At 48.9% G+C, this 27,271-nt stretch overlaps 1 protein-coding gene across 1 annotated transcript; it reads left to right on the forward strand.

Annotated features, from left to right (window-relative positions):
• Positions 1 to 1,428: 1,428 nt before the first annotated feature.
• Positions 1,429 to 27,027, forward strand: LOC146005608 (uncharacterized). Its single transcript, XM_083144943.1, has 5 exons — positions 1,429 to 1,847; positions 8,594 to 8,682; positions 13,476 to 14,099; positions 14,870 to 14,943; positions 25,995 to 27,027. Exons 2-5 carry the CDS (start codon positions 8,622 to 8,624, stop codon positions 26,091 to 26,093), a joined length of 858 nt encoding a protein of 285 aa, XP_083001069.1. The 5' UTR covers positions 1,429 to 1,847; positions 8,594 to 8,621; the 3' UTR covers positions 26,094 to 27,027.
• Positions 27,028 to 27,271: the final 244 nt, after the last annotated feature.

The following is a 27,271-nucleotide window of genomic DNA, read 5'->3' on the forward strand; positions in this document are numbered from 1 at the left end:
CTAAAACCAGGCGCCGGATGGTTTATCAGGAGCCTCTCAGGAAGAGGATGCTGTTACTCTTGTTTCCTCTGCCTGCTGTGAACGCACATTGCCAGGCACGTGTCCTCAGGCTATGATGGGATGGAAAGGGTTAGTAGCTGATTGGGGGGGGGGGGGGTGGATTTGGCTAGGCCACAGGTTCTCAAACTCAGTCCACGGGACCCCAGATAGGTCAGGTTTTCCAGGTCACCTGTGGATTTTTAAAATGTGGCAGTTGGTGATACACAGCACACCTGCCGGGTCACCTGGGAAACATGACCTGACCAGTGTTGCCAGATCATCCCTTTAATAAGCGCACATATGAATTACACAGGGCGGCAGGATGGAGGTGAGTAACTCCTCCCCCCCACCTTCCCAGTGGAGCGACTCGGTGCATCACCCGGCCAAACCCCCTCCCCCCCAGCCCCACACCCGGGATGCGGCGGCCTGTGCTGCGTCACCCAGTAAAACTCAACCCCCTCTCCCCCCGTGGAGCGACATGAAGGCCACGTCACATACCCCCCCCTCCTCCCCCATTGGAGAAACCCGGTGGCACACGCCGCATCACCCTCCCTCGATGGAGAAACCCGGCGGCATGCGCCACATCACCCATCCCCCGTTGGAGAAACCCGGCGGCACGCGCCGCATCACACACACACATTAAATGCACTTTGGCAAATCTGGAGATGGTAAAGGGCTGGATGTGTATTACATGAGAGGTGTATAATAGGCACTGGTGTTATGGAGGAATATAAACATATCCAGGGTTCACAGATCATCCGTTTAATAAGCGCACGTATGAGACACAGGTTCCTGACTGCACATAGGATGTAAGGACGGTTGGGAGCTGTCAGAGTTCACACCAACTGTCATCAGAGACTATAATGAGCAGTCAAGAACCCGTGTAATTAATATGTGCGCTTAGTAAAGAGATGGTTTGGCAACCCTGGACCTGACCACTGGGATAGGCATTAAGGGGATGATAGTGGTAGATACATCACTGTAGCGCTCCACAGATATCGCTGACGGAACCACTTCTTGCATGACGGTTGTTGCCGCCGTGAGCAGATAAGACTCCACCAGTAGCCCTGCTGACGCTCTGCGCATTGATCATGGCGACACAGATTCTGCTGCGGCTATGAACCACAAAAGTGCGCTTATCATGTTCTAGTGACATCGGCATGGCGATGGCGAAATTGTTAAGGTGCCCATACACTAGTAAGATTTATCTTCAGATCTGGCTGGTTGGAACAAAAACATGGTTATGGATGAGTGACAGTTTGTCAGTTTTCCAGCATTTCCAAGCAAATGGTCAACTGTCATTTGCTCTCATCCATAACCATGCTTTTGTTCCAACCAGCCAGATCTGAAGATAAATCTGCGTGTGTATGGCCACCTTTAGATGTTTGCAGATACCGTAGAGAACAGTGATTTTTTTTCTTCGTTATCTGAATCTGTGTGTTGGGATCCGGATATTTCTCTGTACACACAGACACTGTGCCTCTCCTGCCCTCTCCCCTCATGCCTCCTCTTTCCGCCCTCTCCTGAGCCGTCTTCTATGTATAAGTCTTCCCAGTTGTTATTTCCTATCTCCCCGACCATCTGCGTCCGCCATTGTCTCCGATATCTTTCTGTAAGTTCAGGATCTAATGAAGTCCCAGCTCATTGTCTGTCTCTTAGTACAATGCGCTCTCTGACTGTCTGCCAAACGTGACAGCACTTCCCAGGAGGAAAAAGGAGGGGACTCCGATGTAGTATACTGAGAGTGGGCACACGGACGGACCCATGCAGGTCACCATGCTGTGCGCTGGACGCAGTACCACTGCCAGGTAAGTGTACCTATGTGGTGGCGCTGGGAAACCTTCTGTAAATCCCTCGGCACGTGTGTTATTCTGTGATCACTGCAATTCTGTGTGTAGGCTCCAGCCAGCATGCTGGGACGTGTAGTTCTACAACAGCTGGCGAACCTGCGAAATAATCTTGCACAAGTATCCTTCCTTGTCACGCTCGAGGAAAGGGGTATGGGTCATAGGGTGGACTCGTGAAATAGATCAAGATGACTTGGGTCGACAGCGTCGGAAGGACGCACCCCAGCATTTATTGACAATGGGAAGGTTGAAAAACAAAAGGTTGACATGAGTTTTTTGTCCCTTATTTTGCCATGAGTGGACAGGGACACCGCATCAGTGCACCGCGCCCCCTCGCATGTTTCGCTGCACTCGACCTAATGCTTGTGTCACATTTACGATCATGTCCACCACAACCACGTCGGACAATTTCAGGTTTTGACCTTTAGTGGAATACCGCCTGTCGGCTCAAAATGTTGTTAAAAAATGCACATCGACCCTTTTCATGTCGACCTTTTGACCATGTCGACCTTTTGGCTGTTTACCTATTGACCCTGTCGACCTTTTGACTGTCGACCAATAGTGGTCGATCTTATTACTGTCCACCTAGAGTCATGAGTCCGGATACCATATATATAGATTTTTTTTTTGTAAAAAGGTACTTGTTTCCTAGCACGGCGCCCATCGCATCGTATACCATAAGCCATACGATGGTATGTGATGCGATGTTACGCGATGGCAGCCGATGTTATACAATTTTAAATCGTATTCCATCGCATTGTATGCCATTGTATGCCATATACAATGGTATATGATTTAAAATTGTATAAGCACCCTAATGGGTGTTTTCAATGTTAAATGGGCCCCGTATAAGATTATTCATTGTATAAGCACCTAAAGGGGTGCTTACAATGTTAAAAGCACCCCCACGCCACCCCCACTTTCAACGCCAGCCCGAAGCGTGGTGAGCGGCGGCGGTACGCGTCCTCCGACCTTTTCATACCCCCACTATCCACGTCGGCGTGGAGTTGATTTTATATAGTGTCGCGAGCGCAGCGAGCCACCAAGCCTGAAGCGTGGCTAGCGCAGTGAGCCCTGTGAGGGGACGCGGAATACATGGAAAGTAATACGCGTCCCCTCACGGGGCTTGCCACTCTTCGGGCTCGGTGGCTCGCTGCACTCGCCACACTATGTAAAATCAATTCCACGCCGACGTGGATGGTGGGGGTATGAAAAGGTCGGAGGACGCGTACCGCTTCCGCTCGCCACGCTTCGGGTTGGCGTTGATAGTGGGGGTGGCGTGGGGGTGCTTTTAACATTGTAAGCACCCCTTGAGGTGCTTATACAATGAATAATCTTATACGGGGCCCATATATCTATATAATCTTATATGGCCCCGCCGACGTGGATAGTGGGGGTATGAAAAGGTCGGAGGACGCGTACCGTCGCTGCGCTCGCCACGCTTCGGGTTGGCGTTGATAGTGGGGTAGTGGGGGTGCACTTAACATTGTAAGCACCCGTTAGGGTGCTTATACAATTAAAAATCGTATAGGGTGCTTAAATTGCATCGCATGCGGCTATATGGCATGCGATGCGATACAATGCATAAGATGCCATACGACTGAAAATCGTGGGCGCCATGCTAGGAAACAAGTACCATCATTATTAATTATAAAAGTTTAAGCACCACTCAGGTGTGAGCAATACAAAGGAGGGAAGGGTATTAGTCCAAGTGCATTGACAGTATTTGCAGACAATGTAAGTACATAAACAGGTCGAGTAGCCCTTATACGAAATGCTCGGAACCATGAGCATTTTGGATAAGGGATTATTTCTGTACTCAGTTGATCACTTGGTGGTCTCCCAACGCTCCCACGGCGGCCATCGGATTAGTCTTCAGTGGCATCCCCGGTCCCAAGGATGCACTGCACGTGTACACATGTGCGCGCTGGTGTCATCACTGGCACACCTGCGCGATGCATCCTTTGGACCGTGGATGCCGCTGAATATGAATCCGATGGCCGCCATGGACACCGGGGGAATATAATGGATACTTAACCTGTATTGTGGTCCAGTGATTAGGCCAAACCGCTTAAAAAATCAGCGATTACCCTATTTGTAATCGCATGTTGATTGACAGGAAGCTGCCGTGTGTGGGCGGTAAAATGCATGTGTGCCCAGGTGTTTTCAGGGCACACACAGACTGCACACACTAGGGAATCATTGCACGGCGAGTGAGTTGCGGATGAATTTGCAGCTGGCCGGCAGCCTTGCGCACAGCGGGATTTCACTGTGTGATCGTAGATTCGCGCAGCAGCGAATAGGTCTGAATCAGGCCCCACGTTCCCAGTAGACTCATTTTCTGTGTATGCTCAGCTCCTCCGCACCATGTTGTAGCTGGCATCGGTTATATACCGGGACATATTGGTGAATTGTGATTTCTGTATGATTGATATCTGTGGCAATATCACGCCCTGTGGTCTATATATCAGAATCTGTCATTCTGCCTCCTGCTCTCCGCCGACGCGGCCTCTTATCTGCGCCCATCCCGCGGTTACAACTTTTTGGTACATTTTTGAAAAATTTCCATATTGTGAATTTATAAAAGTAAAAAGTAAACTATTTATCACATCCGCAATAACGATGTGGCTTGTTATTTATGTGCCCCCTTTGTGATTTACCGTATTCACTGATAATGCCAGCATTATATCACCTACAAATCCAACCTCTGCAGGAGACAAGGGGCAGATGATATTCCTGTTATCACTTCCTATGAATGATAAATGGTGCCCCTGCCAAGTAGCTCCTAACTGCCATGTATTTGGGAAACGACAATTAGGCATTTGAAACAAGTAATAACAAGAATATCACTCATTGATACATCTGACTGTTTGTGATTTTTCATCACCCATTTTAGTTGCAGTTTGTGAGCATGCGCCCAATCCATGCCCTTACTGTACTTTGTATCTGTGTGACCATTCCATGCCCTTACTGTACTTTGTATCTGTGCGACCATTCCATGCCCTTACTGTACTTTGTATCTGTGTGACCATTCCATGCCCTTACTGTACTTTGTATCTGTGTGACCATTCCATGCCCTTTCTGTACTTTGTATCTGTGTGACCATTCCATGCCCTTTCTGTACTTTGTATCTGCGTGACCATTCCATGCCCTTACTGTACTTTGTATCTGTGTGACCACTCCATGCCCTTACTGTACTTTGTATCTGAGTGACCACTCCATGTCCTTACTGTACTTTGGCTATATCTGCGTGACAACTCCATGCCCTTACTGTACTTTGGCTATATCTGCGTGACCACTCCATGCCCTCACTGTACTTTGGTTATATCTGCGTGACCGCGCCATGCCCTTACTGTACTATGGCTATATCTGCGTGACCACTCCATGCCCTTACTGTACTTTGGCTATATCTGCTTGACCACGCCATGCCCTTACTGTACTTTGGCTATATCTGCGTGACCACTCCATGCCCTTACTGTACTATGGCTATATCTGCTTGACCACGCCATGCCCTTACTGTACTTTGGCTATATCTGTGTGACCATTCCATGCCCTTACTGTACTTTGGTTATATCTGCGTGACCACTCCATGCCCTCACTGTACTTTGGCTATATCTGCGTGATCACTCCATGCCCTTACTGTACTATGGCTATATCTGCGTGACCACTCCATGCCCTTACTGTACTTTGGCTATAACTGCGTGACCGGTCCATGCCCTTACTGTACTTTGGCTATATCTGCGTGACCGCTCCATGCCCTTACTGTACTTTGGCTATATCTGTGTGACCACGCCATGCCCTTACTGTACTTTATACTGTATCTGTGTGACCGCTCCATGCCCTTACTGTACTTTGTATCTGTGTGACCGCGCCATGCCCTTACTGTACTTTGGCTATAACTGCGTGACCGGTCCATGCCCTTACTGTACTTTGGCTATATCTGCGTGACCGCTCCATGCCCTTACTGTACTTTGGCTATATCTGCGTGACCACTCCATGCCCTTACTGTACTTTGCCTATATCTGCGTGACCACGCCATGCCCTTACTGTACTTTGGCTATATCTGCGCGACCACGCCATGCCCTTACTGTACTTTGGCTATATCTGCGTGACCACGCCATGCCCTTACTGTACTTTGGCTATAACTGCGTGACCACTCCATGCCCTTACTGTACTTTGGCTATATCTGTGTGACCGCTCTATGCCCTTACTGTACTTTGGCTATAACTGCGTGACCACTCCATGCCCTTACTGTACTTTGGCTATATCTGCGTGACCACGCCATGCCCTTACTGTACTTTGGCTATATCTGCGTGACCGCTCCATGCCCTTACTGTACTTTGGCTATATCTGCGTGACCGCGCCATGCCCTTACTGTACTTTGGCTATATCTGCGTGACCACGCCATGCCCTTACTGTACTTTGGCTATATCTGCGTGACAACTCCATGCCCTTACTGTACTTTGGCTATATCTGCGTGACAACTCCATGCCCTTACTGTACTTTGGCTATATCTGCGTGACAACTCCATGCCCTTACTGTACTTTGGTTATATCTGCGTGACCACTCCATGCCCTTACTGTACTTTGGCTATATCTGCGTGACCACTCCATGCCCTTACTGTACTTTGGCTATATCTGCGTGACCACTCCATGCCCTCACTGTACTTTGGTTATATCTGCGTGACCACGCCATGCCCTTACTGTACTTTGGCTATATCTGCGTGACCACTCCATGCCCTTACTGTACTTTGGTTATAACTGCGTGACCGGTCCATGCCCTTACTGTACTTTGGCTATATCTGCGTGACCGCTCCATGCCCTTACTGTACTTTGGCTATATCTGTGTGACCACGCCATGCCCTTACTGTACTTTGACTATATCTGCGTGACCACGCCATGCCCTTACTGTACTTTATACTGTATCTGTGTGACCGCTCCATGCCCTTACTGTACTTTGTATCTGTGTGACCGCGCCATGCCCTTACTGTACTTTGGCTATATCTGCGCGACCACGCTATGCCCTTACTGTACTTTGGCTATATCTGCGTGACCACGCCATGCCCTTACTGTACTTTGGCTATAACTGCGTGACCACTCCATGCCCTTACTGTACTTTGGCTATATCTGTGTGACCGCTCTATGCCCTTACTGTACTTTGGCTATAACTGCGTGACCACTCCATGCCCTTACTGTACTTTGGCTATATCTGCGTGACCACGCCATGCCCTTACTGTACTTTGGCTATATCTGCGTGACCGCTCCATGCCCTTACTGTACTTTGGCTATATCTGCGTGACCACGCCATGCCCTTACTGTACTTTGGCTATATCTGTGTGACCACGCCATGCCCTTACTGTACTTTGGCTATATCTGCGTGACCGCGCCATGCCCTTACTGTACTTTGGCTATAACTGCGTGACTGTACTTTCGTTAATTGGCATTGATACTGAACGCTGTCCATCCATCAGAGCATCTCGTTGCGTCCTGTTATCTCACGCCATGTGTATTTTACACCGGAGGAAGCTCATGCAGACAACTTAGTAATGGCAGCACTCCAAGATTTGTTTGCGCTATGCTCGGCCCTGATTAATCCCTGCGGGGCTGACATACAGACTCGGTGTAACAATGGGGGGCTCTACCTGTTTTTCTTGCTATCGGCTGTTGGTGGCCTCCCTTATATAGTGGGTGTATATGGCCCGGCACTCTCCCAAATTAACAATCTCCCCGGTGACCTCCGGCAAGAAATGGATAGTAACAGTGAAAACAAACAGCGGCACTCAGAGGAACATTTTTAAAAGTGTATTCAGTACAACAGCATACCAAAGATTCGGGGCTGGCAAGCTCCTTTGTCAAAGGACTTTCACTGAACTTTGACAAATGGGCTTGCCAGCCCGGAAACTTTTTGTCCCTAAGCATATAAGTATGTTTTTGGTGTATTAAATGTTATTTTATTGTGAACCCTGACTGTCTGCATCTTTAGATGTACTGTTTTCCATACCTTTATAGCTTTAGTCAAATCATTAAACAAACGTTTTTCACTAAAGAAAAATTACTAGAAGTAAGAATTCTCACCGATCACTAGCCGCAGCAGGCTATGGATGAGGGCACACCAGCATAGATAAGGGCGACCCTGTGTGTGTGGTCATGTGTTGCTGTCATTCTCTCCTGTCCAAGGTTATTCCTAAACATCTACAGCAAATCATAGAATATGTTCAGGATCCTGGCAGATGGGATGCCGGCAGTCATAACACCGACACTGGCATCCCGACAACCACCAGGAGACCGGCACCAGAATGCCAGTGTCCTGCCAGCATTTTGTGTTCATACTTACCTGTGTGTATTTGTCAACTACAATAACACAACTATGGTACTGGCGTATTTGTTACTGGACATGTTGTATATGTTACTGGTATCTACGTGCAATCTCTGACGCTGTTTAATAGATATCTGACTGCTCTCTATTTGTTATCAGAACTCTTAGAGAACTAATGGGCCCATGGGTCAGGGTCCGTTCTCCTCCTTTGTTCCGTACTAGTGGGGATACTAATATCCCCACTAGTCTGTTATGACCTGTCAAAAAACAGAATGCCGGTAAGTACAAAATGTTAACATCTTGGCAACTTTTTGACTGCCAACCTAAGGACCAGGGCTGAGAATATGGTGCAGTCACCCAGTATCTGATGTTGTGTTGCATCTTCTCTCCAGGGCTCTGGACGGCTGACTTGGGAGGACCATGAGCTGGCGAGAAGGCATGGCGCTCTGCGTAACACTGCTCGTCTCCCTGATACTCTATGGTATGTTTCCCCGTTTAGTTGGTTTTCAATAAACAGATGAGTAGTGTTATAGAAGCAGAATTATACTGGGCTGCTTCTGTTTATTCACTTTCTGCTGCTGTGGAAAGTCCTGCAGGGGAGTCTGAGAAGAGGCTTCCAGAACCCAGGAGGGCCAGAGCGCTTTAATCAGGTGAGGTGACATTGTAGAAGGTGGGTCATGTCTACAAAGTTTTGCAGGGTAATATTAATATTGCTCTATACAGAACAGGGAGAGCCAGTGCCGGAGAGCCAGTGCTGTACAGGGGTAGGCATTGCTAGAGCAGCGGAGACAGCACTGGGGAGGAGGGACCAGTACTGTACAGGGTGAGGCAGTGCTAGAGAGGTAGAGTCAGCACTGGAGAGGAGGGGCCAGTGCTGGACAGGGGAGGAAGCTCTGGAGAGACGTTGCCAGTGCTGGAGAGGAGGGGCCAGTCCAATGCTGTACTGGAGAGGAGGGGCCAGTGCTGTACAGGGGAGGCAGTGCTAGAGAGGTAGAGTCAGCACTGGAGAGGAGGGCCCAGTGCTGGACAGGGGATGAAGCACTGGAAAGGCGTTGCCAGTGCTGGAGAGGAGGGTCCAGTGCTGTACTGGAGAGGAGGGGCCAGTGCTGTACAGGGGAGGAAGCACTGGAGAGGCGTGGCCAGTGCTGGACTTGAGTCAGTGTCGGGAGTTACAAAGAGGAGACGCAGGGATAGGTCACTGGATGTACAAGCTTGCAGCAGGAAATAGTTGATAAAGTATAGAATCAATAAGGGGAAGACTGCAATACTACAGAGAGAGTTTTGGTGACATTTGGATATTTACGCTAGTTATGCCACACTTACGGTACCACTGGACTCGCCACTTTATTGTTACAACAGCCTGGAAATGGTTTCTTTAAGTCTTAATTTTTTTCAAATTTTGCAAATGGTTGTATAAAAACGACAGAACCAATATATCAGTCTGGGTTACTATGGACAACGGCGGAATGGCTAAGCGAAATGGGTGAGCGGGGGTTGCACAAAAACATCACAATCTGCCATTGGAACAGTTAATATTCTAACAAGCCATCGAATACGATCACACGTTGAATATAAATCGTTACGTGTGCAGGCAAATTTAGACTTATTTGGATCTCTGAATTCCAGAATGGCGGCATCTGGTACAGGAGACCTCTTTCCTGCGCCTAATTAATTACACGGACAGTGATCCTACGCGTTCATGGCTGCCAGAGCTTGCGCTGCGTAATGTGATCTAGGAGTTATAATAAATACAGGAAAGGCGCCCAATGGCAATGGGCCACCTCACTAATCTTGTACGCAAGAAGCGATACTTGACAATTGGACATATTATATCCTGCGGCGTCCTGACATCTGCTGGGAATCTCTGCCGTCCGCTGGGATGAGTAATGTTCCAGGTTCTCCAGGAGGAAGATTTCTGTTCCGTGATCTCCGCCTCACGTTCCCAGGAAATCCTGCCTGTGTCTTCTTATGGCAGCTGTTATACAGAGCTTCCTCCTGCTCTAGGAAGGAAAGGACTTGTAACAGTAAATGTATCGGAGGTAATTTCACCTCCAGCGCCAAGCGCAGGATTTCCAGAGGGACATTGAACTCATTTTGAAAAAGCCACAAAAACTTGCAATGAAGTTACCGCAGACACTTACCGCAGTCAAAATATCTTACAGTAAATAACAAGCTTGGCGTCATCCCACAGGGGCCTATTTATGTAGAATGTCAGTTGTCCCCCAAAAATCTACACGCCTTATACTATAGTGTACATCGAAACCATTTTTCCACCGTTATTTAACATGGAGCCGCCGCAGGGGGACGGGCTACAATCACTTCACTTCTGTGTTTAGAGACTCCAACGCTACTCTGTGTGTGGGACGTACTTACTATGGGCACCGGATTCAACTACAGTCCACCAGGAAGGAATCACACTTAGGGGCTTATTCAGACCCACTCGTAGCGGGCTCAGCAAAAGATACGCCTCCATGCTGGTTCTTTCCCAGCGATGTGATTGCATCACATAGGCAATCACATAGCTATAATGCAAGCGTTGCTCTGTACAATAAAGCGCTCACATGTTGAGGGTAGCCCCCTGCTTGCACAGCCGAGATGAAGAGCCAGTCGCCGGGCCGCCATCTTTAGGGTCGCAAAGGCTGCGTGTGTTGTCACTCAGCCACAGCAGCCCACCCCGCAAATGGTCCGGACACGCCTGCATTGTCTGTGCTGAATGCAACGGCAGTTCCAGGGCTTGTGCATGCGTACAACCACAGGTCAACAATAACGGTACAGTCATTGGGTCAACGTGCATTTAGGTTGACATGTGTCTAGGTCGACATGGAGTTTTTCACTTTTTTTTGAGCCGACATGTCTTGACAGGCGGTATTTCACGCCCTACCACTAGAGCATGGTAGAAGAATAAAATAGTGTGCCGAGCGTAGCGAGGTACCGAGCTAGAAGCATGGCGAGCACAGCTGGTGCAATTTAACCTGTGTCCATGTCGACTGTGTCAACATTCGGGTAAAAAAACCTGAGAAAAACCCCATGTCGACCTTTTGACTGTTGACCTATCCCATGTTGACCGTATGACCCTGTCGACCTAACCCATGTTGACCTAGACACATGTTGACCTAAAGGTATGTCGACCTAATGGTGTCAACCTAATGGCTGTCTACCAACTTGCTGGTGACCAACGGATCCACACCCGTGAGAAGTGGATTATCTTGTTACTGGCACGAGCAGCGACGCGTTTCTTTAGCGCCATGTTACAGGAACATGGTAAACACTGGATGAATTATGTTTTGGGAAAGTATGTGACTTCCTTATCTTTATTTATACAGTATAGTACGAAGTGACCGCGCAGTGTAAACCACGGTGGTAGAAGCACTGCTAAAGTGATGAAGGGGAGATGTTTGTCCCAGGTTTCTGCCCTCTATGTATTTTAAATTCCCAGGAAATGTTTTCCCTAAACAGACTTGGTTAGAGTTCGGACTTTTAGTAAAAGCCAGATATTGGGTCCTGTGGGTGAGGATGTTAGAGAGAAGGAAGGACTCTCCCATAAAGTAGGCTAATTAGTGCCTGATCCCTATCAGAGTCTGATAAATGCTGTGGCCAGGCTTAGCTCAGGGCCTCAGTACCGGGGCAAGCTGGCAACAGACCTGTTTTGAGATACTATGATGTGCATATGCCCATCTGTGTGGCCAGGGCATTAAGTCCTACCAATCCGAGGGAACTTGTTATGTTTAGATAGTGCCAAGAACGGCTTGGATTTATTTTCATGTTTTGTATACTGCGCAATAAAACTAGCCACAGCGAGATTATACGAAAACCCTGGGTATTGGAGGTGCCCATCTCCCCAGAAAAGGGCACCCCTACTCTAATCTATACACACACACACACACTTATACCAATGTCCCGATTCGCGGGAAAAGGGGGTCTCTGGGGTTCCGCGATTCGCGGGAGGGTCGTGGGGGTCCAGCGAATCGCGGGAGGGGGGTCGCAGGGGTCCCACGATTTGCGGGAGGGGGGGGGGGTCGCGGGGGTCCCGCGATTCGCGGGAAAGGGGGGTCGCTGGGGTTCCGCGATTCGCGGGAGGGTCACGGGGGTCCCGCGAATCGCGGGAGGGGAAGGTCGCGGGGGTCCCGCGAATCGCGGGGGATGCGGTCATTTGGTCTACTGCATTATGGTCGACAGTCATTAGGTCGAATCCATTAGGTCGACATGCTAAAAGGTCGACATGACTCTAGGTCGACATGGGAAAAGGTCGACATGATTCTAGTTCGAAAGGTCATTAGTTCGACAGGTCATTAGTTCGACAAGGTCATTAGTTCGACATTGTCTATGTCGACATTCACAAGGTCGACATGGAGTTTTTCACTGTTTTTTAAGCCAACATGTGCCGACAGGCGGTATTTCATGCCCTACCATCCACTAGGGCGTGGTGGGAGAATAAAATAGTGTGCCGAGCGTAGCGAGGCACCGTGCCCGACGCATTGCGAGCGCAGCGAGCGATGCGAGGGGATGCAGTGCACTTTAAACTGTGTCCATGTCGACTGTGTTGACATTCAGGTAAAAAAACAGTGAAAAACCCCATGTCGACCTTGTGAATGTCGACATAGACAATGTCGAACTAATGACCTTGTCGAACTAATGACCTGTCGAACTAATGACCTTTCGACCTAGAATCATGTCGACCTAGAGTCATGTCGACCTTTTAGCATGTCGACCTAATGGATTCGACCTAATGACTTTCGACCATAATGCAATAGACCAAATGATCCCAACCCAATCGCGGGAGGGGGGGGGGGGGGGGGCGCGGGGGTCCCGCGAATCGAGGGAGGGGGGTCGCGGGGGTCCTGGCAGAGGGTAGGGGTGTGCAGGAGTAATGGTGGATGGTGGCTGTGGAGTAATGGTGGATGGTGGGTGTGTACTGTAGACCTGGCTGGGCAGGGGGAGGTGATGTCAAGGGGGTGGAACGTTATACAGGATGCAGTTACAATCCCGGCGGTCGGGATCCCGGCGTTCAGAATCCCGTCGCCGGAATCCCGACCGCCGATCCACGTCTTCCCCCTTGTCGGCATTTCGGCTGTCGGGATTCCGGCGCCGGGATTCTGAACGCCGGGATCCCGACCGCCGGGATTCAATACTGAATCCCGTTATACACATGAAAATGTTCTACACAGGAACGTTCTACACAGGGGATGAGTGACAGATCTGGCTAAATATATAAGATATATATATATATATATATATATATATATAAAATGTTTACTGTAATATATGTCATTCCAGATTTAGTGCCAGTGTGGGCACAGACTGCTGACGCAAATGACGACATTGACCCCTATCACACTCAGTCGCCAGTACTGTTTAATGTTCTACAGGGAGAGAATTTCTCTATAATGCTGAATACCAGGCAGAAAACCAGCACGCCACCTACCCTCACCGCCACCAGCGATGGCACCACACAGGACACTATGAGAAACCAGGATAGTGCCACAGCAATACTTACCACTACGCATCAGATCACCGTTCAGTTACCTTCTATGAATGTAGAAAATACTACAGCAAATGAGGGTACCACCAGTAAAGCATGTGTTACAGATGAGAGCGGGACCGGAATTCCCCTGACTACAAGTAGTAACACCACCCATGCACCATCAACTATAGGAGAGGACAGCACCATCACTCCAAAGAGCAAGTACAGCACCCATATGCCGACTGTGACGAGTAGACATACTGCCAGCATTACATCTTCTGCAGTTGCCACCAGCACCGGAACTTCATCTAGTACATCGACTTACAGCTTGTTCCCAAGGACCCTCAGCAAGTCAATTGCCAGTCTCAGGAAATCAGGAGATGCCGTTGTGAACCCAAGAACAGTGAAAAGGACGGTGCCTAGGAGCAATATCACTGGTGAGTTGTTAATGTACACATTCTCCCACCGCATGGTCAGGATCCTGTTTCTTCTTCCTGGTAGCTGCTCTCTGGTCCAGTGCTCTTTCAGTTTCAGAATTTTCTGAATATTAGCAGGCCCATTCGGACCCCTGAAGGCCCATACAATCTAGACGGTATGAACTATGTTCAATATCGCCAGTGTTTTCTCTGAACTCCTAGGAAAACGGTATTGAGCATACAAACTGAACAATATCGGTAAACAATATCGTTCAGTGACATCATTGGGAGCCACCGAACATGCAGGTCGTTGGCTATAAAGCAGATGGCATGAGTCGTTAATGATACGCATCGCTAACGATATTAAGTGTACACACTAGTGCGATATTTTAAAAGATATGGCTCAGAAGTCCCTTTCTGCGTGATATCTTTTACAATGCCCTCTAGTGTGTATGGGGCTTTATAATAAAAATGAGCCTATAGGCTGCAGGACTAGGAGGTATGAGCCACCACTGCATTCCCTCATTCCTGGAACCTCATTAAGGAATCCTCTGAAACGCAGGTGACAGTTCCTTAATAGGCCTAAATCTAAATGTCTCACTCACGTGTATTCTCTGTGGTTATAGTATGAGATCTGTATACTACAGATATTGTTATTGTATTATTATCTGGCGGGCCGGTAAATCCTTTTGCCCTTGAAGACACTTGGCACTACTGTAACAAAGCTCTGCCAGGACAGATAGGGCCAGAACCTCTAATCTGTAACACTCCTTACCCTAATTCCCTTTCAGGCAGAGTTTCACTGCGGGTGACAATCCAGAGCAGCGATACGAAGGAGGAAGCCATCAGAAAGTTTTCATGGAAGGTAACTGTGTTCTCCGGACCAACGCTGTCATAGCGTCACTGTGGCACTTTTCGCAGAGTGAGTTCTGTGCCAGTTTGTGTAGCGTAAATTCCATGACATCATTTCTGCAGAGAGGACGTAGACAGAGACCAGGCCCATGTGCCTGTTCAAAGGCGGAACTATTGCCTTGATAGTGAGGACAGTCTGACGGTGATGACTTATTGGATAATAGCCGCATGTTCTCCCTGTACAAATGGGAATATTAGGCCTGTTTTGTAGTAAAGAAAATTATCAAGCAACTGCGTAAAACCATGCTGAACTGCAGATATTAAGGGGGAAATTTACTAAAGGAAATTTGTAAAAAAAATAGGTGTGTTTGTATTTAGAAATACACTTTTTTTTTACATTTACTATCCCGAAAATACGGCAATTCGTATTCATATTGATGTGCTATCAATACGAATACGAATTGCCGTATTTTCGGCATAGTAAATGTCAAAAATAAGTGTATTTCTAAATACAAATACACCTATTTTTTTTACAAATTTCCTTTAGTAAATTTCCCCCTAAGAGTCCAGAGAGATTTAAATATGGGTGGGTTATATTTTTTTCTGTGCAGGGTAAATACTGACTATTTTGTATGTAGCCCAGAAACTACTGGATGCTTTATATTTAAACGGCAATTTAGATTTCAGTTTGAACCCCTTCCCCCCCCCACTCCCTGTACATGTTTCATCAGTCCCACTTGCAGTACAGCGTGGTTTTGCCATGAATCAGGCCCATTATGTTCAGAAATACAGGGGGGAAATTTAATAGGATGAGAGATTCAGAAAGTGAGAGATTTGGTAAGAAATCTCCAGTTTTTTTTTATAAAGCAGCAATCATTTACACAGTTTGAAAAATGGCGATTTATTACCAAATCTCTCAATTTTTGAATCTATCATCCTATTAAATTTCCCCCACAGTGTTTTTAAGAGAATGTAACTTTTTAGTGCAAATTGATTTTATTGGTTTACTGTAGCAAACGCATACAAGTAATCTTACACGTATAGTATATCTCAATTCACATTTCAGCAGACCAAAAATAAAACCTAAAGTATACAGGCAGAGTATAAAAGAACAGCGAAGAGGAAAGGTATAGGGGGGGGGGGGGGGTAGAGCAGGAAGAAAGTCTAAAGAAAGAGGGGGAGAAGTATAGGAAAGCTGCTGGTTAGGCTGAACTAGGAGATGGTGGATAGTCTCTGTGTATGGAGAAGATAGTCCGCCTGGAAGACTTAAGAGGGAGGCAATGGTGTCCTTAAAGGTTTTGGAGTCCTTGAATGTCCATCCAGCGGAACCATGTGTCTCTAAATACTGCATCTTTGTCATCCGCAGAAGACAAAATATCTTTTATTTCCATATAAAAATTTAGGTACTTGTGTAATATCTGGGCGCCCGATTTTTTTCATCGCATGCCACCACTTAAGGCATGCGATGAGACGCAATGGGACCCGATTTTCGGGGGTTTTGGACATTCCCTGTACAATGTAAAAATCGGTCGCATCGCATGCCATTACAATGCGACGCGACCGACCCGATTTTTACATTGGACCCAATGTTAAATGGCCCCCCAGACCCGATTTTTGATTGTATACCCGCCCTGATGGTTAATTATTAGGTAAAATGCCCCCCCCATTGTTAACGCCACCCCACGATCAATACCAACACGAAGCGTGGCGAGCGCCAGCGGTACGCATCCTTCAACCTTTTCATACCCCCACTATCCACGTCGGCGTAGAGTTGATTTTATAAGGTGTGGCGAGCCCCGCGAAGTGTGGCGTGCGGACGCGGAATACATGTGAAGTAATCCGCGTCCACTCGCCATGCTTCGGGCTAGGTGGCTCAATGCGCTCGCCACACTATATAAAATGAACTCCACGCCGACGTGGATAGTGGGGGTATGAAAAGGTCGGAGGACGCGTACCGCTGCCCCTCGCGAGCTCGCTGTGCTCTCCACGCTTCAGGTTGGTGTTGATCGCGGGGTGGCGTTAACAATGGGGGGGGGGGCATTTGACCTACTTATTACCCATCAGGGTGGGTGTACAATCAAAAATCGGGTCTGGGGGGGCATTTAACATAGGAATCAGGCATCTGGGTGCCTGTACAATTAAAAATCGGGTCCAATCGCATCGCATGCGATGCAACCGTTTTTTGGTTGTACAATCACTTAAGATGAAAAAATCGGGTGCCCAGATAATACACAAGTACCAAAATCTATTTTATTAAACCAATCTGTAACCGTTGGAGGAGAGGTAGAGCGCCACCTTATGGGGATGACTGATTTAGCGGCATTATGCATGTGGCACAATAATGATTTTTTATATCTCGAGAGGGGTGCAGGGGAAAGGTGGAAAACCCATAATATTGGGTTGGTAGGTATCAGTTCCTCCACAATAATCGCTGAAATTTTAAGAACCTCAGACCAAAATGGAAGTTTGTGGGGGCATTGCCACCATATGCGGAATGGGTTGTCAGGCACCTCCGAGCACTGCCAGCATGTATTGGGAACCCCGGTGTGCATCTTAGAGAGAGCATCTGGGCATCTATACCAAGTGGACAGTAATTTGTATTGGGTCTCCCGGACCCCAACACTAGGGGAACAAGTGTGTGCTTAATGGAAAATTTTAACCCAGTTGGTTTCTCCAACTTCCTCCCCCAATTCTCGATCACAGGTTTTAGTATCCAATAGGTTTTTATTGATTTTAGATACAGCTTTTACAATACAGTTCGGTTATGAGTTTGTCCAGCATGGGACAGTGCGTTAGCTTAATAAATCACATAAAAAAAAAGAAAACTGGTGCATAAACAGTAGTGCAAGTATGAAGAAAGGGGAAGATAAATGGGGAGAGGGTGGATAGGGGAGGGGGGAGGGGGGGGGGGTATTCCGGTATATTTTAAGAGTGTATCAATAACAAGGCTAAGACATCTGGTATATATGTATACGGAGATGTGCGGGCTGATCGACACATACTTTCACCAGAGGAGAGGGTCGGCAGGGGAGGGAGCGCGTTTAGCTTCCAGGACGCTGGGGGGGGGGGGCGGTGGGAGCGCTAGGGGGACAAGGAGGCCATTACGTCCTTGTAGGTCTTTGTGTCCCTGAAGAGCAGCCATCTGGACCACGTGGTTCTAAACTGGGCATGTCTATCGTCAGCCGAAGACAGAATGTCCTCCATGTCCATGTAGAAGTCTATTTTTTTGAACCAGTCTTTTATTGTTGGAGGAGAGGTGGAACGCCATCTCACCGGAATAACCGATTTAGCTGCGTTGTTCAGGTGACACAGCAGAGAGTTTTTATATCTCGAGAGAGGGGCTGGGGATAGGTGAAACAGCCAAAATAATTGGTCGGTGGGGATCTGATCTCCTAGGATAATCCCCGACAGCCTGATGATTTCTGTCCAGAAAGGTCGAATGAGGGGGCACTGCCACCATATATGGAGTGGGTTCCCTGGGGCTCCCGTGCAGCGCCAGCAAATATTGGGAGCCCTAGTACCCATTTTGGAGAGAGTATCTGGGCATCTGTACCAGCGGGACAGAAGTTTGTATTGTGTCTCGCGAACTCCTACACTAGTGGAGCAAGCGTGGGCCAGACAGAAAATCTTTTCCCAGTTAGTTTCGCCTATTTCTATTCCCAATTCGTGATCCCATGTTACCGTAAAGTGAGGGAGTTTGAGGCTAGTATCTGCCAAAATAAGGTTATACAGCGTAGAGATGGTGCGTTGGGGAGGGGACGAATTGGCGCAGAGGAGTTCAAAGGGTGTCGGGGGTGTGGTAAGTGCAGTGGGAGGGCCGAGGGAATGAAGGTAGTGACGGACCTGAAGGTATCGCCAGAATTCTACTTCCGGCAGATTCCATTCAGCTTTAGCTTCAGCAAAAGACAGAAGGCGTCCCCCTCTTACCAGCTGACCTATCCGAAAGAGCCCCCTGTCTAGCCAGTAGCTGAAGGCCTTTAGGTCGGTACCTGGGGAAAAGCTGTTAAGAGCAAGGAAGGACTTAAGCGGAGAGGCCTTTGAGGAGATAGAGGGGAGTTTCCTAAGAGATTTCCAGGTTTGCATAGTGGGGCCTATCGTGGGGTGGTCCAGATCAGGCAAGGAGGGGAGCCACGGGGCAAGGTATACCGGAATGTGTATTTCCTGCTGCTCAATCTGAACCCATTGCTTCGATGTATCCCTTCTTGACCATTCAAGGATTCTAGTTAGCAGGGATGCCTGATAGTACCCTTGAATGTTTGGAAGTCGAAGGCCCCCTCTGAGTGTTGTTCTATGCAGGAGATCCAATCTCAAACGCGGTCGCTTTCCTGCCCATACAAAGTCCCGTATAATGGTCTGTATGTCCTTGAACCAGTGTTGGGGGATCCTAATGGGCAGGGTTTGAAGGAGATATAAGATCCTAGGAAGGAAATTCATTTTCAGGATTCCCAATCTGCCAAACCACGAGAAGGGCCGAGCCCTCCACGCACACAGGTCGTGTCGTAATTTTGCAAGAAGGGGAGTGAAGTTAGCCTCAAAAAGCTGTGAGGGGCTTCTGGTGATGACTACTCCTAGGTATTTTAATTGGGAGTCATGCCAGGTGAAGGGAAACGCAGGCTTTGAGACCGGTGAGTACATTAGGGGGCGCTGTGATGTTAAGTGCAATTGATTTTGTGTAGTTGATTTTAAAGTTGGAGAGAGTTCCAAAGAGGCGAAACTCCTCCATTAGGTTTGGGAGGGAGGTGACTGGAGAGGTAAGTGTTGCGAGTAAGTCGTCTGCGAATAAGGCCAGTTTATATTCTTGGCCGTGGAGGGTAAAGCCGGATATGTTGGGATTCGCTCTGATAGAAAGGGCTAGTGCCTCCATGCACAGAACAAATATCAGCGGCGAAAGGGGGCATCCCTGGCGGGTGCCGTTCCTAATATTAAAGGAGGGGGAGAGGGTGCCGTTTACCCTGACCCTTGCCGAAGGGCTACGGTAAAGGGAGAGGATGTGTTGGGAGAAGGTGGGACCTAGTCCCATGTGTTGGAGGATGCCCGACATGAAGTTCCAGTCTACCCTGTCAAACGCTTTTTCCGCGTCGGTGGAGAGCAGGATCGCTGGTGTTCCCGTTTTGGAGATGTGATGGACAAGGGCCAGGATTTTGGAGGTGTTGTCACGGGCCTCGCGTCCCGGGACAAATCCAACCTGGTCGCTGTGTATGATGCTAGGGAGGAGCAGTTTCATTCTATTTGCCAAGAGTTTGGCGAAGAGTTTTAAATCCGAATTCAAGAGTGATATAGGGCGGTAGCTGGGACACAGGGACGGGTCTTTGCCTTCCTTGGGAATCACTGTAATTATAGCTTCAAGGGATTGGGAGGAGAAGGGGGACGAGTCTGAAACTGAGTTGAAAGCTTCCAATAGCATGGGGATCAATCTGTCTTTAAAGGCCTTATAGTAAACAATGGGGAAGCCGTCAGGGCCTGGGCTCTTCCCGGTGGGAGTCGATTTATGGCTTCTTCTAATTCGTGAAGCGTGAATGGTTTTTCTAGCTCCTCTATGTTAGCTGGGCTGAGCTTCGGGAACCCTACCCTGGTGAGATATTCACCTATCGCGCGCTGCTTTTCCCCGGTTTCTGAGGGGGGGCCCGTGGGTGGAGGAGATTGTAGAGCGAGGAGTAGTAGGAGCAGAAGGTCTCCGCTATCTTGTCGGTTTCGTGGAGAGTATGGCCTTCTCCATCTCCAATAGAGGGTATGAAGGAGGTGGCTCTTTTTTCGCGGAGCGCACGGGCCAGCATTTTGCCAGGTTTGTTTCCCCATTTATAATATTTGCCTCGCATTTTCTTTAGGAGAATTTAATCTTATCTAGGAGGATCTTGTTTAATTCTGACCGAGCAACTAGGGAGTTCTGAGTAGGTGTCTGGGGAGAGGGTAGTTTTATGGGATGATTCAAGGCTTTGTATATCCTTAAGGAGTTTCTCAATCTGGCCAGTCCTCTGTTTTTAAGGAAGGAGCTTAGCTGTATACATTTCCCCCTCAGGACACATTTATGCGCCTCCCATATTGAGAGTTTGGATACATCTGGGGTCGAGTTATGCTCAATGTAATCCTTAATGGCCTCGTCTAATTGCGATCTGCAGTATGCATCGTTAAGCAGGGATTCATTTAAGCACCAGGGTCGGTTAAGTGGCGAGGCAGGACTTAAAGAGAGATCTAGTGAAATGGGGGCGTGGTCGGACCAAGTCACTGGGCCAATTTTAGCATCACAGGCAGACTGAAGATGGTTATGGTCTATCAATATGTAGTCTATCCTCGAGTAGGATTGGTGGGGGGGGAAAAGTGTGTGTAGTCTCTTTCGGACGGGTGCAGGATACGCCAGATGTCGGACAGCTGGTGAGTGTGGAGCAAGCGCCTGACCCTGCGTAGCGTCCGCTCGGGGCGGGAGGGTCCAGAGGAGGCGTCTAGTCGGGGGTCTAAGGCCCAATTCAGATCCCCACCAATGACCAGAAGGCCGATACGGAGATTCGATATTTTATCTAGCATTTTCTCTATGAAGGCCGGCTGGCCCTGGTTGGGGGCATAGATATTAGCTATGGTTATATTGGAGTTGGCTATGGTGCAAGTGATAAGAAGGCATCTCCCCTCCTCCAACTCATGTACAACAATATTGGAAACTGGTATGTGCTTAGCAAATAGGATTGCTACTCCCTTAGACTTAGATTGGGAAAAGTTAGAGTAATGGGCTATGGGGAAGTAGTGATTGCTGAGTTTGGGCACTGTTTCGGACTGACGGAAATGAGTTTCCTGTACCAGGACTATGTCGGCCCTCTCGGCGCGGAATGAGCGGAGGGCCTGGGACCTCTTTTCAGGGACATTTAACCCTCTGGCATTTATGGAGAGAATCCTAAGGGAAGTAGTCATGTGGGGGGAAAAGGACCAAGATATATACTGCTAGGATACCGGAGGGGGGGGGAGAGGAGGAAAGGTTGGGGAGAAGGACAGCTGAGAGAGGGGAAGGTGAGACATATGTAACCAAAGTAGATAACTGAATATAAAACAACATAATACAGGTCAATTTGAAAACAAAAACACAATAGCCGCATCCGGACAAAAAATAAGGGACTACCAGAGCCCTTATGTCCCGGAAAGAAAAGTTGCGGCAGGGGCACACTGGGGGGCAGTGCCTTCGTCCTCCCGAGTGGGGGGTTAGCACATACGAACATCGTATGCAGCGATAAACAATAAACACGGTGCATATAATCAAGTAGTAAAACATAGAGTAACACGTTAGTATATATGAAGAAAGGATATGCTCAGTCTCCAGACGCTCCTGGATGCATCAGGAGGGTGAGAAATGAGTGTGGCCAAGAGGGGGGATCGGTGCAGGTCATGGGGGATCTGATGTTGAGGGGGGGCCTGCTTCTCTGGGCTTTTTCTTGGAGGATTTGACCAGATCCCAGCGGGGCCTTCTCGGGAGGCTTGGCGTGGGGATGGTGGGGAGAGAGAAGGCCTGCCAGTCTGGTAGTTGTATAGGGTCCAGGCCAAGCGTGGAACAGAAGTTCGGGAGACCTGAGGGATCTTTGAGGGTGATGGGTTGGCCTCCCTGCGAAACCTGGAGGGACAGCGGGAAACCCCAGCGGTACTTGATCTCCTTGTGGCGAAGGGCCTCCGTTAAGGGCTTCAGCATCCGTCGTTGTTGCAGGGTTCGCCAGGAAAGGTCCTGGTAGATTTGGATATTAGATCCTTCGAATTCTATTGCTTCCAAGGCACGAATCCTGCGGAGGATTTCCTCCTTTTGGGAGAAATAGTGGACACGGCAGATAACATCTCTCGGGCGGTCCGTTGCAGCTCCCCTCGGACGTAGGGCCCTGTGGGCTCGGTCGAATTCTATTGAGTCGTTTGGGTCCAGGTTCAGGATCTCCCCAAAGATTTTGTTGAGAGCGTCCATCAGACCAGAAGGGGGGATGTCCTCTGGGAGGCCGCGGACCCGCAAGTTGTTCCTACGATCTCGATTGTCCAGATCGTCTAATTTACTTTGCGTTGACCTTAGGTCCATGGATTGTTGGGATAATGATTCCCGTAGATGAAGGAGCTGAGCGTGGACATCGTCCCTGTCGTCTTCCAGCGCAGAGACGCGTGTGCCTATGTGGGTCACATCGGTCTGGACCAGCGCAATTTGGGATTGAAGGGACTCGTGAAGCCTCGTTTCAAGGGCCTGCATGTCTTGCTTAGAGGGCAATGATTTAACATGAGATAGGATCTCTGATATTTCGCCTCTTAGTTGTGCAATGGCGTCTTGTGAGGGCCCTGGTGGAGGGGTTGCGGCCATTTTAGAGGATGCAGGAGTGGCCTCGTCCGGGGGAACTTCTGGGGGACCCTCGGAGCGGGGGGTGGAAAGAAAGGAGCGCAAATTCTGTTGGTGGGAGCTGGTACGAGGCTTTAGTGGGGTTTGGCTTTGGGATCCTTTTCCCCTCTTGCCCATTTAGAAGAGGAAGCTAGGGGGTGGTTACATGTAGATGGAGCACTGTGTGATGTGCTATAGGGGACGAAGGTCACATTCCCCCGTTAGTGGGGCGGCATGTCAGGTGGTGAGGGTTCACATTTGCTGGCTCCGGGAAGGCACCGTGAGAGAACAGAGTGCTGTTTCTTAGCTGGGTACTGTTTCTTTCCTTCTTTTCCCCTTGTTATTAAATGTATGGTGCTTGGTGATTTTTTTTTTTTTTTTTTTCCTTCACTTTATTTTATTTTTATTATTATTATTTTTTTTTTTTATATATTATATATTTTTTTTTTTTCCTTCTTTCTTTCCCCTCCACCCACTTGTTTATTTATTTTCTCTACCCTCAGCAGGGGCTTCAGGTTAAGAGTGCTAAAAGAGGCTAGTGGGTAGGCCACAAGGGGGAGCCCTTAGCTAGGAGATCTATGTGAACAGCAAAAAAGAAAAAAAAAACAGGAAAAAAGGGGGTCTGAAGTGGTTCAATTTATGGGGGCCAGAGGGAAGTCTGATGGCTGTACCCAGGTAGGCTGCTAGGTTTATGTGTGTGGCAGCAAGGTGGCAATGGGCAGCTGAAAGATCTATGGGGCTGTATAGCCCAGCTGGCGGCAGCCTGCACGACTTGTGCTGCTTGGCCGCCCTGGGTCACTTCTATGATAGCTCCTGTGCCCGGGGGAGCTAGGGGGGGCAAGCGTCCCCTTATTGTAGGAGGTGGAGGGTCCTGGGCGCAGGGAGCAGCGCGCGTGTGCTGCTTCCCTGAGGTCTCCCCAGCAGTCCCCCGTCAGGCGTGGGTGAATGGCGCCCGTCACTTCCGGGTCTCGCCGTGTATGATGCGGCGCCCGGACGGGGAAAGCAGGCTGTAGTAGCGGCGGGGAGAGGTGGGAGGAGAGGGGTACCTTATTGGAGCCCGGATGGTCGGCCGCAGGGTCTTCTTTCGCGGCAGCGTCCTCCGCAGCCCTCCCTCAGATTCCGGGTCTGCCTCCAAATTTAGTCCCCGGCTTCCGACCGCAGGAAGGCCGCAATCCGCAGGAGCCTTGAAAAAGGCACCCCGACTCCGCAGCCAGGTGAGGTCAACGTCGGAGGGCACAGGGGGGAGAATGGCACAACGTGGGTAGCTGCCCAGATGCAGGGGTGTCCTCTGGCGTCTGTTTTAGGCTAAAGTCTCCGGAGCCCTGTTAGAAAGCAGCCACTGTCGATGGCCGCCAAGCCACGCCCCTCGATCACAGGTTTTAGTAAAGTATGGGAGTAGGAGGCTCGTATCTTCCAGAAGACGATTCTATATTAAAGAGATAATGTGGGAGGGACGGCACATTCTCCCACCTTATGGTAAGGCTCCTGTCTCTTCTTCCTGGTAACTGCTCTCTGGTCCAGTGCACTGATTGAGAGCCACACACAACAAACTTGAAGAATCTGCTACCACTGGGCATGTGCAGCAGCCCCGCTCTGTCCCTTATTTGAGCCACTTGTCAAGAAGAGGGGGGCTAACTGGAAACCTGCCCTGAGTTTGCCAATGTGACCCCTGCAGGGTTTGTACTCAGGAGAGCAGAACACTATTTATTCACCCTGAAAAACAGTTTTACGCCAGAAACACGATCAGAGATGATCCAAAAATTTTTTCTTAGATTTCAATTAAAATACTGGAATTTTTTTGTTATTTTTCATCTAATCTATAAACACTTTAGACCTTAACAGTAATTACAGTACATTGTGTTTCTTAGTGCCGTCCAAGCAATGGTCTTCTCAGGGATATTTAATAGTTCTTTACTTTTTTCGTAGCCAAATATTTAATTTGATTCTATAGCGTTACAGTACAGGTTGCACTAACCAACCTTGCAACACATAGTTACAAAATGTGCTCTGTGCAGACGCTCCAGTACACTGCCATGTTTTCCAGAAATGCCTGTTCGAATAATATGTGTGGTTATATGTATCCTTATTGGTTGCCGCATACGACCCACCACTGGTAACACCAACTACGCAGCCTATTTCTGCTCACTAACCACAAATGGTCCTGTGCAGGTGACATGTGATCAGGGCCGGCGCCACCACTAGGCAAATCTAGGCATTTGCCTAGGGCGCCGGCCACTGGAGGGCGGTATTTCGCCCCCCCTTGCCGCCCGGGTACCTGTCCTGCGGCGTATATGTGCATAAAAGCTGGCGGCGGCAGCGGGGGTCCCTGCAGTCAATAAGAAATAACGAGCGCTATCCGCCGGGCTATGCGGAAGCGCTTCTGTTTTGGAAACACTTGCCGCACGCTGATTGGCTGAGATTCAGCCAATCAGTGTGCGCCGTGCGGCCAGTATTTCCAAAACAGAAGGGCTTCCGCATAGCCCGGCGGATAGCGCTCGTTATTTCTTATTGACTGCAGGGACCCCCCGCTGCCGCCGCCAGCTTTACAGCGCCGCAGGACAGGTACCCGGGCGACAGACACCGGGGCGCCCCCACACCGACTTGCCTGGGGTGCTCTGGTGCCTTGCACCGGCCCTGCATGTGACTTGGCTGAGTCTCATAGCCCCACCAAGACTTATCAACACCGCTGGCTCCTGCGTCATTCTCTCGGCTCTACGCTCATGTGCTCATCTGTTTCCTCCTAGGTCTGTGACCTCATCCTTAATACCCTGGAGCTGGAAGATGTTGCACTGTCCTTGGGACCGGACAGGACACCGATAATGTGTCTGGATGCCGAATTCTAACAAGGTTCCTGTCCGTCTGTGAGGATCCAGCCTGGAGTCTCACCTGCATTCTAACAATAGACACAACTGCAACCAGGAACCAGCCCAACAGTGAGGGACACGGAAGAGCTGCAACCATTGTACATACTGTCAGTGTTCTGGATCCAGGATGTGCCGGGAATGTGAGGCACAAGTGGAGCAGACCTTTCCTACATGGACTCCTGGGGAACGTCACACTGAGTGATATATGTCCTCCTGGGGAACGTCACACTAAGTGATATATATCCTCCTGGGGAACGTCATACTAAGTGATATATATCCTCCTGGGGAACGTCACACTAAGTGATATATATCCTCCTGGGGAACGTCACACTAAGTGATATATATCCTCCTGGGGAACGTCACACTAAGTGATATATATCCTCCCGGGGAACGTCACACTAAGTGATATATATCCTCCTGGGGAACGTCACACTAAGTGATATATATCCTCCTGGGGAACGTCACACTAAGTGATATATATCCTCCTGGGGAACGTCACACTAAGTGATATATATCCTCCTGGGGAACGTCACACTAAGTGATATATATCCTCCCGGGGAACGTCACACTAAGTGATATATATCCTCCTGGGGAACGTCACACTAAGTGATATATATCCTCCTGGGGAACGTCACACTAAGTGATATATATCCTCCTGGGGAACGTCACACTAAGTGATATATATCCTCCCGGGGAACGTCACACTAAGTGATATATATCGTGCTGTCCTGTGTGCCGGGATCACCAATCCAATGTATTGATGAATTGATCCGACACAGAAAACTGATTGCTAATTCACTTAGGGGGGGATGTACTGTAATATAAATGGTGGCTGCCCAATCAATGTAATAACCCTTCCCCCGTGGTATGAAAGTGGAGGGGCGGGGGGGCGGTTATATCAGTGGTATGAAAGAGAAGGGGTGGGGGTTATATCAGTGGTATGAAAGAGAAGGGGGGGAGTTATATCAGTGGTATGAAAGAGAAGGGGGGGGGTTATATCAGTGGTATGAAAGAGAAGGGGGGGGTTATATCAGTGGTATGAAAGAGAAGGGGGGGGGGTTATATCAGTGGTATGAAAGAGAAGGGGGGGTTATATCAGTGGTATGAAAGAGAAGGGGGGCGGTTATATCAGTGGTATGAAAGAGAAGGGGGGTTAT

The sequence above is a fragment of the Crinia signifera genome, chromosome 5, assembly GCF_055691185.1.
Source record: "Crinia signifera chromosome 5, ASM5569118v1, whole genome shotgun sequence".
Taxonomy (NCBI): domain Eukaryota; kingdom Metazoa; phylum Chordata; class Amphibia; order Anura; family Myobatrachidae; genus Crinia; species Crinia signifera.